Source organism: Phaethon aethereus, assembly GCF_964289735.1.
Source record: "Phaethon aethereus genome assembly, chromosome: 19".
In the NCBI taxonomy this organism is placed as follows: domain Eukaryota; kingdom Metazoa; phylum Chordata; class Aves; order Phaethontiformes; family Phaethontidae; genus Phaethon; species Phaethon aethereus.
In genome coordinates, this window is record NC_138595.1 from 1,254,157 (window position 1) to 1,267,285 (window position 13,129).

Consider the following 13,129-nt stretch of genomic DNA (forward strand, 5'->3'; position numbering starts at 1 on the left):
GCTGCATAGCCAATATTTTCCTGCCTACAAATGTCTTTGCTGCGCAGAGCTCCAGCTCCAGCCTGAAAGTGAAGCATACAAGAGCGCACCTGAATTTTTGCTTGCAGATGAGAAGCGTTAAATGGGGCTGCGCAACTCAGTCAGCTGGCAGGCTCCGCGGAAGTGCCTCAATCACAGAAGTGCTCCATTTTGCACTTCCTATCAGACTTAATCAATAGGACCTGGATCAAAGCAGAACCAGGTGCTTATCGCTGAATTTCAAAACAAAGTTGTACATGGGCCACACATGCTTACTGTGCTGCACTTAGAGGCTTAGCAATCGTCAGGTTTTAGTATATACTTCATATGCACTCACAGTGTGGAAGCATACTGTACTGCTTACAAGGCCACACATTTCTAATGAGCTCTTTCATGTCAATCAGCAGGCAATACAGCACTGCAGCATCAGAAGCACAGCCCTTTGGTGTTAATGCTCACATCCAAAAAGCTCAACTCCATTCTGAGCTGGGCTAGTTTTCCTTATAGAAAAAATGTAGTTTTGGCAAAAAGGTCACAAGTATAACAGGCTCTTCGAACACTTCCAGATTAGGTAAGTTGTAATGGTCCAGTGCCTTCTACAGAATTTGGATGCTCATCCAAGCTTCTGCAATGTTTAGGGATAGGCAGGGTCTCTCGAATGCACATCTCTTTCCTAGTTTCAGCTATTAGTTAAATGTTAGATTAATGCCTTTCATCTCATCTACCCAAAAAAAGCATATGTCAAAGCCTGCATCAGTCCAAAAAAAGGTACAGCCTAAGACCATTTGTCTTGTTATGGAGCTATAGTTGTCTATACTGTAATAAATGTATTTTAAAGCTCCCACTAGCAGCTAAAATACTAAACAACAAATATAATTAAATACATTTAGCAGCTAAAACATAAGATAAAAACATAAAAGGATACCAGCCACCTGAACTGTAAGGAACACTTAAGGACAGAAGAAAATTATAGTATGTGGAACTGGCTACTAGATGCTTGAGAAAAACTGGTTGGGGCCCTTTAATAGCAGCAGCTATTGCAACCTCCACAGCAGGTGTGATTTCAAATACATTCAAATAAATTTCAAAAAAGTACACTATTAACAAGCAGGTTTTGTGGTTTTCTTAGAATATCCCACAGATACAGATTCTCAGACTACAGTGAAACCATGACCAGGCAACTGGACATCAGCTCTTTTACACAGAATCAGAACTGGAGCACTGAATGCCCTTTGGTATGAACACATTCCACCAGTGGCTGAGGCACAGGAGGAAATGTCACGCTTACTTTATTGGAGGAACTTCATCTATCCTGTTTCCCAACTGTGATTCGTGGGACTTGCTCCTTGTGAGGGTTGGAAAGTTAGGTAGCAGCTGAAAAACCTTCCGGCAAGGGGGAGGAGGAGTCCGTGGTGGCTTCAACTTATGCCGTCTCTTGGCTTGAGGAGTGGTTGGTGGAGTGATGGTGATGCTATGAGGAGTCCTTGGTGTTAACCTTCCACTGTGTGCAGGGAATGCAAAAGGGTCCAGGAGGTTTTCTGCATAGATAGGTCCACAATCAGAAGATGGGATTGTAGATACTGACACAGAACGTGCCTGCTGGCTGTTGCCCTTGGGAAGGTGCAGTGCAGAGGGAGTCCATGAGGGCACAGAGGAGCAAGGGGATTCGGTCGTGTTTGCAGAGCTGTTTTCTCGGCGTGCCTCAGAAAGATTCATCAGCACATCATCTTTTAACTCCCCACCTGTTGACCAACCGTAGCAGTGTTAGTGATTGATTAAAAAAGCCACTATATATACATGTACCACATCATGCTGCTTTAGCCAAGGTGCAAGCCTAGTGTCTCCTCCCCTGACACCCATCTAAGACATCAACTAAAGTAACCTTTAATATGAGAATAGCAGTAACTACCCTTCTTTCCTATCTGTAGCTATGTATCTCAAAAGCTAAAATCAGGTCCTATGTTCTAAGATGGGCTGAGTTTTAACAGATTGGGCCCCGCTGAAGAACGCGGGATATACATACCTGCATAAAACAGGCATCCACATCCCCGTGCAAGCCTATGTGTATTTGGTGCCAGTCTGTTGAGAAAATCTGTACATCCAACCTGACAACCTGTCTGCTTTTAGACTGGTCTTTGGTAAAAAGAGGAAACTATTTTCTATTAGCCAAGAGAACTGCTAAATACCTCTTAAAAGTGAGAAAGGCCATTAAATTGGAAATAAGGGGTATCTACGAGGTCCTGATAGTCATTTGGCCACCTTCCTCTCTGGCATGTAACCAGTGCCTAGAACTCACCTGACACCTGGAGTACTGGGGCACTGATGTTCAATTACAGGCAGCAGCAGCACTCAGCACAGAGTTGCTGTGTTTGTTCAGACTGTATTGGATAGAGCTGCACAAGGGACAGACAGCTGGACAAAAAGGAACCACCACAGCCTGCTGGATCGCTGGTGGAGCCCAGCACTGCCTTCTACAGTGCCTAGCACTGTAGTTCAGAATGGTCCAGTACAACCTGTAGACCAATTCTGTGTATAAATGGGGAAAAAAAGTACAAAGGCCTGCAGGCAACAAAGCAGGAAAGCACTGGGATAATTTCAGAGGTTTAATTCATCAGGATAACTCTGTAGCTTAATTTTAAGTATGTCCTTAATGACTTAAATCAAGGTGAAAAGTCAAAGTTTCAGGCCCTGATGTCCTATTGACCAGACGGTGGTTGAGAAGCGATGACATACCTGGATTTTTTGAAGTGTAATTTCTTTATAATAAGTGCATGTCATGACTTCTGAACAATGGTTGGCTTTGCCACAGTATGGATGGAAAATATGTGACAGCCCAGGACAAGAAAGATTAGAAAAAAGGAAATATGAAACTGAGCTGTTTGCTGACTTTTCCATTAACTAATCTTTATGATTTGTGAATGGTATGAGCTGTCATAATACCAACAGGAAACATCACTTTTCAGTGACAAATTGATGATTGCTACGAAGAAAGATCTGATGCACGTTAGTACCAGTATGCTGAGAGAAACACTCTCATACAAACAGATTTTGCAATGCCTTTGAAAGCAGCCTGGGGAAGGTGACAGGGGAAGACGGTGAAACAGTGCTCTGGGAATCTTGAGTTCGACTGATCTTAAATACCTTGGTGAGATCCATTTGCATGCTGAACACATGCATTTCTAATTACACAGTACCGTTCTTTCCAAAATTTCAAGGTAAATCAGGATTCCTTCTAGCTCTTGAATCTGGTATTGGAATTTGCCTAATGATTCTATCAATGCTAGCAAAGTAAGATAGCAGGAGGCAAGCGGTTTTAGAAGAGAAGTGGATCAGTTGGCACACTACAAGCTACACAGTGATAAACAGTTGTCACAGCAATGTTTTCCTCTTCCAAAGCACTGAGCTAAACAATACTCAGGCTTCTGAGCAAAGTAATGCCAAACAGAATTACACCTTCTTCTCTCTGAGCTGGCAATATCTGGGGAGGGGATTACCTACAAGCAATCTAGTTGTATTCATTAGGTCAAGGATATGTGTACTGAATGATAGAGGATTAATTGCAGCATTAGACACAACTCTGAACAGAGAGGGAATAAGAATATACTATTAGGTAGGAGAGGATATTTCTACATACATTTATTTCTATTTATTTATGTATTTATTTGACAGGCTATCAAAACCAAATCCAATCCACAGCTCTAGATGTGTTTGATCACTGCAACTTCACATACATCCAAGAGCCACAGCCTGATACTGGTTACAGAATATACCCAAAGACATTCTCTAGAGGTTTTTGCATTGTCTCATATGAAAGGAAGCAGGATGAGGGCCACATTGCGGAGAAACTAATTCCACAGAACAAGGCAGTCTGTACCTGATTCAGTCACCTTCCGTAAGCAGCTCAGTGCCCCATTGAGTCTGGAGCACTCCTCATCTCTGGCACCACATCTCTTCATTGTTTCTTTCACCTTTGACTCATTCATTTCTAGTAAGGCATCTAAGGTTAGCTCCTCTGGTATTCTCTGCAGAAAAAAAAAGATGATACATATTTTTTTAATGTATATATAAATAAGACTGTCATTTGTTATTCTGATGTATTTTAAGTAGTCTCACTGCCTGGTCTGACTCATAATTTCCTCATTTTGGTAGCATATCTCTTTCAAAGGTCACTGGGTCAGTAATGACATGCAGCAGATCTCAGCAGTGCTCCTCTCTCCTCCCTACACAATGAGAAATAAAGCGTATGCTCGAGTGTGCTCTGTATCACTAGGATGTTATGGTTGTTCTCCAGTATTTAAGTTAGGATTAGAGGTGACTCAAATATTCTTCTCCCCTTGTGGAAAGTTTTCACTCAGTATTTTTGAAAAGCTACTAATGAAAGCTTTGTCATTAAAAATAGCAGTCAGAAACAAAACAGGCCTAAAACCTGAAAAAATGTCATATAAAGATGTTTGGCTTTTCAGTAGGGAAGTGAAAAGTAAAAACAATGAGCTGTGTTGCCTCTCTCCTCCCCCATTCAAATGTTTCCAGTGTAAGTCTGCAGCAATTGTGGTTAATAAACAAAACCAGGATACTTAGCCCAGATACCCAGGAATTTCCCTGAAAGTTTTGCCTAAACAAACCTCACCACTGCCTACTGTCACAATGAGATCACAAATTTCACAATATTTGGCCTCTTTCCTGAAGTTTCAACTCCTGGAATCATGTTGTATTTTCAACTTTTATTTGAAGGGGACACTCAAAAGTGTGTCTCACTGTTTGGAAACAAAAAGCTTGAAATCCTCTAGATTGTTAAACCCTACTTCCAACTATAAATCAAATTTGAATGTTGTCGAATGTCCTTTAACAATCATCCAGACTCATGCTTTTGAGATCTGATGCATGACTTTTAACCGTGACAGTGCTAGAAACAGCCCCAACCTTTGGAGCTTTGTAGGTGGTAACACAAAGAGTAATTACATAGTTTCCACTTTTAGTAGCTGTTGCATGGAGTCAAGAAAAATAATAAATTAAGAAATGGCAGAAGTCTAGGAAATGCATGCTGCATCTTCTGTCACATGCCCTGAAGCGGATAAAACAGAAAGCACAGCTGACTCAAGGAGAGGCCAAGAATTTAAATGAGCAGTAAGCACAAAGTAGGTCCACAGCAGAGCCAGAGTTCAATGAAGTTTGGGTATATTTTCTTGGTTTTCTATAATTAATATTAGCAGAATAACAAAAGCACAGATATCCCAGCTGACGCTGGGTATTATTATTCATTTCTCTGCACACCTGCACCACCAAGAATCAGGAGTAAGACTGCCCCAAAAAGCTTTTTCTGGAATGACTTCCACTTGGATAAAATACAGGAAGTACAAAGACTCCAGTGAAAACACAGTGCAAAATCTGCCCTCCTGGGATTCCTAACCTGATATTACACTCCAAAGGACAAAAAACCCCAGGGGTTCAGATCATCCGAGCTGAAACTGGAATGGGTTTCCACAACTCAAATATTCCAGCACAAAGCCAGTACAGGTTTGCTCGCACAGAGCGGGCTGGTAACAACAGAATTAAACCAAATCTTTCCTATAGTTAGTTATTTCCCCAGCACCCCCTGAATTCCTCTCCCCTGCACGTAGATGGGCAGCTCACAGAAGCATCTTTGTTCAGCAGTATCACAAGGGTGGTTCTGCGATGCAGGACGGCAGGCAGCCTCACAGTTGAGGCAAGCAGCTCTAAAAGGGACACTGACTGGGGGCAAGCAGCCATGGGGTGAGTTTTAATGTAAGGAAAGTTTTCTACACCACCATGAGTGCCCCTGTGCTCTGGAGCATGGAAGGTAACGCTTCCCCATTAAGCATGAGGGAAAGCCAATGTCTCTTACAAAAACATTTATCCCATTTCATGCTTTTACATGGTCTTAGAGTAAGCAGGATTACAGTGATGTCATTCTTGAATTATCTTGAAACATTTCCTCACCCCCACCACTCCCCACTAAGAAAACAACCTAGATTACGTAGACACTGTTTTAAGCAACAGCGTCATTCCAGATCCCAGTATAAGCTACCAAGTCACATTACCCAGTATCACCTCATTTCCCTACCCTTCGCATGACACAAACGTAACCAGTAACTTATTAGAACTATTAGTAAGTCAGTCAGTGAAGCGGAAGACACTAAGCTTTCCTTGGGAAAGCAAAGCTTTTCCACCATAGCCAGTTCCATAGCCCAGGCTTTAAATGGCCTGGACCTTTAAATGAAAAACTTTGAAACTATTTTTTAAAAAATTATAAAATGCTCCAAACTAATGAGCTTTTTAGAAGAAGGTTTGGGGCATTTTTCCTTTGTCTCATTCATTTGCAGGACACAGTCACTATGGAGGGCTTGGTCACCCCTAAGCTGACTGGTTTCACTTCTTTAAGATAGTCTCTGCTCTACAACTCGATGTGTGGCCTGCCATGAAAAGCCGTAATGGTCCACACAAGGCACAACTGAGTAGCAAAGGGCAGCCTCAGCTCCTCACTGCGAACTTTGCTCTGCACCCCTGGCATGATCTCACACAGACACACACCCTGACAAAAGGGTCCGGCTTGCTGCTAGCTTGCCCCCTTCCTGGGCCTGCACGTGAACTCCCATCTACTCTTTTGCTCAGGAGTTTAATTTTAGAAAGACAGAATATCAAGTTTTAGGAAAGTGTAAGTACACAAAAGGAGATAATATTTAAACAATCCCAATGACCTTGAGCTGGGAGAGCTCAGACTTTCTGAACCTGCTGCCAACCCCCGTGACACGCGACAAAAGAAATAAGCCTTAAAAGCGGAGGCAGGGAGAGGAAGTAAGAAGCTTTCTTTAAACAGCCACTCATGTGCTGCACATATGGGGTGGCTTAATATAAAACTGGTCAACCTGATCCCTGTAAGGTTGGCCTGTTATGATTTAGCTCTGTGTTAGCCCCCCAGCCAACGTGGTAAAGATGACAGTCAGTAGTTCAAGATGGCTCTTAAAACAGGTCCAGTTGCTGCTGATGCTCTGGCTCAGCTGTTGAGTCAGGGGAAAGGAATGTCCCCTGCGAAGCACTCTGACAGTGTCCATCTCGGAGAAGCATGTGGTGAGCTCCAGCTCCCTCAGCACTCGCAGTGCAATTCTTGGGACCTTGCAAAGGGGTTACTCCCAATCTTCAGCACCAAGGGTGAGAAATATAGGTCCAGCAGACCTCGCTACCTGCTTCTTCATGGGTGCTATGGCTTTAAAAAAATGCAGCTTTACAAAATGCAACTTAAAGGCTCACATTAGGGCTAAACTAAGCACCATCTCCCTGAGTACACCTTGCCTTGACTACAAAACAACAGGGGAAGCTGTAAGATATTCAGGTACTACTCTAATAATAAGGTCACTTAAAAAAAGAACAGGAGCTTTCAATCTTTCAGCACCTCAAAACTGCCAGCAAAATCTAAAGCCTTTTTCACCACACGGTGTTCAGTAGAAGCATTCAGCTAAAAAGCCCAAACCAGGAAATTACTCCTCTCTCTAACAGGTAAAAGGACTTTTCTGCAGAGCCCTCCTGCTCATCAGACATACAGACTGTGCACTTCATGGTACACATTTCAAAAGAGAGAAAAGTAAACCACAGTGTATCCAAGAAGCCAACCAAAGGTTAGTCTCAATTAGTCAGGGTGAAGAGTTCAGAATAGTCTAAGAAGGTCTTTAATCTTGTCTGGTGACCAACTTAAATCCCTGAAACATGGCAAAAATGCTGGTATCTAACACAGTGGATGGGTTATTTTTGGTAAAGATTCCTCCCTGCAGATAAGCCTATGGAGCTAATGCTGCTGCTAGCACTCTGCAAAATCAGTCTGACCTGCTCCTCAACCTAGTAGACATGGCTTTTCCTATAAAGCCGGACAGTTGTCAAGGCCCCAAATGCCTCCTCTTAAATCAATACATTCCCTCACCAATCATCCTCCCGTGAAGCAGCAGATGTTAAAAGAGAAAGCCCATTACATAAGGTGCTTAAATTCCCACTGATAGCTCTAAGCAAAGCATGTAAGGATGCTCTTAAGAACGTCTTGTGCCTGCTAGTTGTTATTTTGCTCTGGTTTTCTGGCATCCAGTGAAGAAGGTACTGAAAAATTGTTGTATTACTAAATTTCTGGAGATTTTATGGGCATTCTGGAAAGCCTCTCACATGAAATTCCTAGCTTGCATTAAGCTGTGAGTATATGCAGTCAACAGTTTCACGTAACATCTCCCTCTTCACTGTTTCACCTCTCAACAGGTGGGGTGGAGAGAAGCTGACAGTCTCAGGGCATTGCCATTGAGTTTGCTCTTCCTGGACAGGATAGCTGCTCTCACTTACTATTTTTCTGTGGGAAAACAGACATAGCGGTTGCAGATCCTGAGGGGTAGCGTGAGCCTCATGCTGACCTTATACTGTGCACCATTCACAGTGCACAAGGCTGCAAGGGGCACCTGGACCCCTTGGCAGGGGCAGAGAACCCTGGCAGTAGTAGAGAGTATTTTCCAAGAGCTGTTTGCACTGGGGAGGGGCCTTCAGCTGGAACATGGCTGTGGAGTTTTAGATCCAGGAAGCCTGCAGGACAGAGTTAATTTGCATACACACAATTAGCACATTCAGTATCTCTACTATCTAGCAATCCAGTCCAAGCTTCTGCTGTCAGACCCATGGAAACCCCCAGCAAACAGCCAAAGTCCTCATAGTCTGTTCATGTAGATATGCTGACAGAAAAAGATGAGAGGATACAGCTGTGGAAACCTGATAGGCTTAGGCAGATCTGCCTCTTCTATTCCCCCAGCCAAAGTCAGGATGCACACACATAAACCCCACGCTTTTCCTCCAACACTGATCAGCACGACCTGCTGCAAGCTAGATCACAGTCCATGCAAGTATAATAATCTGCAGGGTTGCAGAGTATCAACCCTACGTCAATGCCTCATACTCTACAGATTTTCACAGGGGCAGCAGGAGACTCCGAACGGACAATTCCTACTCAAAGCACAAGCCTTTCCTGCTCTGCTCCCCAGCGTGCCAGGCACTGCCCCTGGCTTGCTCAGGAACCACTCTTGACTACTTTCTTGCAAGTAGGTCTTTGGCATAAACGCTAAATGGGGAAAGAGGCAAGTTTCACAAACAAACAGGAGGTGTTACAACAAAATACATATATTAGAAGTCAAATACACTCCCCAAATGGAACAGCCATAAAGCAGACCCAACCACAGCACTGTTTCATCTGCTCTCGCATAGTCTCCCTGGTGGCAAAGTCCTGCTTACAGCCAGCAATCACTAGGGCAGGATTTGCTCCTCCCCGTGCACAACAGTTATCTGCTCTAAAAACAGCTTTCTGAACTTGATTGACTGGAACCCCTGCTACATGGTGAGCAAGGCTGGTTCAGACATGTTTCAGAAGATGACAAGGAGATGACTGTTCTTAGGTTACTTTGTAAGAGGGTGACAAGTTATATGTGGGAACAAATATAATAGTTGCATTTCTAGGAAGAACAACAGTAAAGGCAGAGATAATTTTTTTTCTGTGACAAAGAAAATAAGCCAATAGATTTTTTTGAAATCTCTTCTTTTTGGTAGACAAGCCCCAAGCCCAGAACGCAGTAAGTAGCTCTGCAAGAGACATCTTCCATCGGTCTAAGAGTAGGGACAGCGCTCTGTTCACATCCTCCTTCCCTCCCATTCCCCCCTCAATTCTTGACTCCAACTCTCAAGGGCAGCAGGACAATCCAGATCAGCTTATTGTTCTAGGTCCATTTTCAGAGCAACTTTTACCCACTGGAGACCACTACACAGCTTAAACATATCGTCTGTCTGTACGGCTCTTTGTCCTGTCTTTTCTACTTCTCAGTTCAAGTATCTCTTTTCCCAGTGTCAATCCACCATATTTAACCATTTATGCATCATATTTGGTATTAAACTAGATGTACATAGTGCTACCCAATCTCTAGGACTCCTACCCAAAAACAAGGTCTCCAGCATTTCCTAGAAAAATACTTAAAAAGAAAGTTACAGAACAATAGTAGCCCATCTCCGAAGCAGAGCCTGCTCTACACTAGCCACCATTTTCTACGATAAAAATCTGCCTGGCAACTGATTAGAGGAACAATAACAAAGAAACAGAAATAGCACAAGTTGGGGTGGGGGGTTCAGAGTTTCCTTACCCCTCAGAATTGTGTATTCACAGAGAGCAAACAGGATCCCAAACTCAAAGCCTGGATTCACCACCTACCTCCAAGTCTGCTAGGTCCACACAGAACAGCCCTTTCGCTCTACGCAGCATGACCGGCTGACTGTTATCCACATTCACAGGAGTTTTAGCTGTTGCCCAACGCCATAAACAGTGCATTGTTATTATTATAATCTCTTCCAGAACTAAAGGATTTTACAAGCAGTCATTATTCTTGTTTTAAATATAGTTTCCACAGAAAGAAAGGTGCCTGACAGCAAGACAGCAACTATATCAGCAAGAGCTTTCAAGGTTCACAATGTCTAGACCAAGTCACTGAGCAAAAATAGTCTTCACTCTGGACTAGAGGAGTCAGCAGATATTCTAAATTAGAGCCGGTGCTCTATTTCTGACAGGAGAGCCTGGGAGCTTCTGTGCTTCCCTGCGTGGCAGCTTTATTTGGGAGAGGACTCGGGGGGAGAGAGGGGAGGGGAAGAACAGCTAAAGAGAGAGAGAAAGACAGCATTGTTTCTCTAACCGCTGAGCTAAAAAACTGCTTGCAATTAGGCTGTTTTTCAAAGGTGTTATGTCAGAGATTAGCACAGTCTTGAAACACTCCCTCCAGCAACACTAGAAATGCAAAGGGAATCAGAAACATTTGAAAACGCAAAACAACATGAACTCAGGCCTTTCTCCTGACTTGCCCCTGAGAGAGCCCTCCACCTGCATGCACCTGCAGCACTGTACCTGCCGTTTCCCTTCAGACCCAGGGGTGGCCAGGGAAGGGCTCTGCTGCAGCTGTTCTCCGAGAGGCTACAGGTACTTGGCAACTTCTCCAACTAGCTTCAGGGACTAAAAGTCTCAAGAAGAGAGGGCTATGTGCCTAACATGAATACACTATTACAACATTTGTGGGGTTTTCCTTCTCTCTGTAGCACTTTTTGGAAGCATTAAGAAGGAAACTCCATATGACTATTTCAGTTTTACAGATGAGCTAGCAGTATCTTAGAGATGGGAAATCATTCCCCAGGGTCTCTCATACACCAGCTGCAGAACCAGGTATGGGACTCAAGTGTCCCTGTTTTCACTGTCTGACCTACTCAGCCATCTCTTTAAAGGCTCCCTAACCACCTCTTTAAAGGCTCCCTAACCACGTCTCTCCCCAGTCATGTGACAGGCAGTGTGCATAAAGCTAAGGGAAACCACTATGTATTTTTTAATAACTAACCTATTAAAGTTCCTTCCGTCTGTCAGTGACTTCCATTTTGAAAGAATTCAGCTGAAATGCAGTTCACATGCTGTACGAAATCTAAGCAACAGCAGGAATGATCCCATGACATCTGTAACATTTCTGCAAGACAACTCATCACAAACATCTCCCCTGCACTGTCCGCTGATGTCCATTCCACAAACACCAACAGTGGCTGCATTGCTATTTTCTAAGCAGTGAAATAACAGGACAAAAAAAAAAAAAAAAAAAAAAAAAAATCACTGCAAGAACAGAGCAATTCGTTTATTCGCCCAGCTATTTCCATTTCTCCCAGATTACAGCCTGTTCCAGCATGCCTACTCAAAAATAATTTTAATGATCCAATGGGTGTTGCAGTTCTTCTGTCTATCTAATATAAATGCTACAGAAGCTGTCAACAGCTGCATGGAATGGATGCAGAACTTTTAAAAAATAACCGTACATTTGGAATCACAGAGGAATTTAAGTGCTTTGTACACCTCTCATATTTCTGTTACAGAGAACAGAAGGAACATAGTTCATTACACTGGTCATTGCTTGGGAGCAGGTAGCAAGAGAGCACAAATGAAAATAATAAACAGCTGGAAAACATTCTCTTCCTGCTTTAGACCAAAACCAAATTTGTTCACCCTTTTTAGTGACACACAAACGGAAGGGCAGCCTCAACTCTGCTTGCTCCCTGAATTAGCAGGATGTGGCAGATTTGAACTGTCCGCCTCCCTCCCCCCTTCTCTTCACCTCCTCCCTTCCCCCAGTTCTGCAGGCATCACAAAGGATTTAAAAAAAGACCTACAAAGACATTCTTTTAGGCTCAGGCAATTCCAGTAACCTTAGAAACCAACAATAGTAGGGAGCCTGGCAGTTTGGCCACTGCAACAGCCTGCTTGTCTGTTCTCTCATTGTCACTGCTGCACCTTTAGCTGTGCTACCCAAAACCTTGCTGAACTGGAAGGCAGTATCCAGCATCCCATTCAAAATAAACAGTCGTAAATAAAAGGAACAACTCAGTCCTGAACTCATCCTATTTCACTAAAGTCTGCCCAGTTCCATGAGGACCAAGCTGGAATAACTTCCATGAACATTTGCTGAATTTTTCACTCAGGCAGATTCCTGCTGAAGTCAAAGAAAATTTTTGCTTGTGTAAGGATCCAAGGAAACCGAATGAGAACACTGATCTGGCTTGCAGAGCCAAAAATGGGAAGAAGAATGGAAAAAGCCTTTTCTGCTTTGTTAAGCCATCAGTGGCTTGAGCTCTACTTATATAGCCATTAACGTTACACTGAACTGAACTGTCCCCAGTACAGAAGAGCACGGGGAAGCCGTGCACAGTGCAGACCCAACGGAACGATCTGATGTCAGTGCCCTGGAGTTCCCAGTAACCACCTGAATGCAGCCGGGATTTCAGGCTACTCTTCAAAAAAAAAAACCCAAACGTATCAAGAGACAGGAGCTAGGGTCCTTGGCTTATCTGGTCATTTTTGATTCCAGCAGAAGCATCAGATTATTCTATGCAGTAAAGAGTCTTCCATTGATTTGCATATTGAAAATTAAGCTGTAAAAATCAGGAGGAGTCATGGTCTGCAAGCATGAACAGTTGATGCCGGCCACCACACAGACCACCACAGCAGAGCTATTCATTCCATTCTTTTACACTGATGTAATGCTCTTTGGTATCATTTTGAACCAGAGACTTT

General features: G+C 43.3%; 1 protein-coding gene across 1 annotated transcript in view; it reads right to left on the reverse strand.

The window, feature by feature from the left end:
- Positions 1-13,129, reverse strand: part of KSR1 (kinase suppressor of ras 1) — a gene marked incomplete at both ends in the record, with an annotated part of 69,163 nt that overhangs the window by 16,888 nt on the left and 39,146 nt on the right. Inside the window, 3 exon segments of the mRNA XM_082008661.1 lie at positions 1,301-1,304; positions 1,306-1,760; positions 3,893-4,040. Coding sequence (XP_081864787.1) covers positions 1,301-1,304; positions 1,306-1,760; positions 3,893-4,040 — 607 coding nt within the window.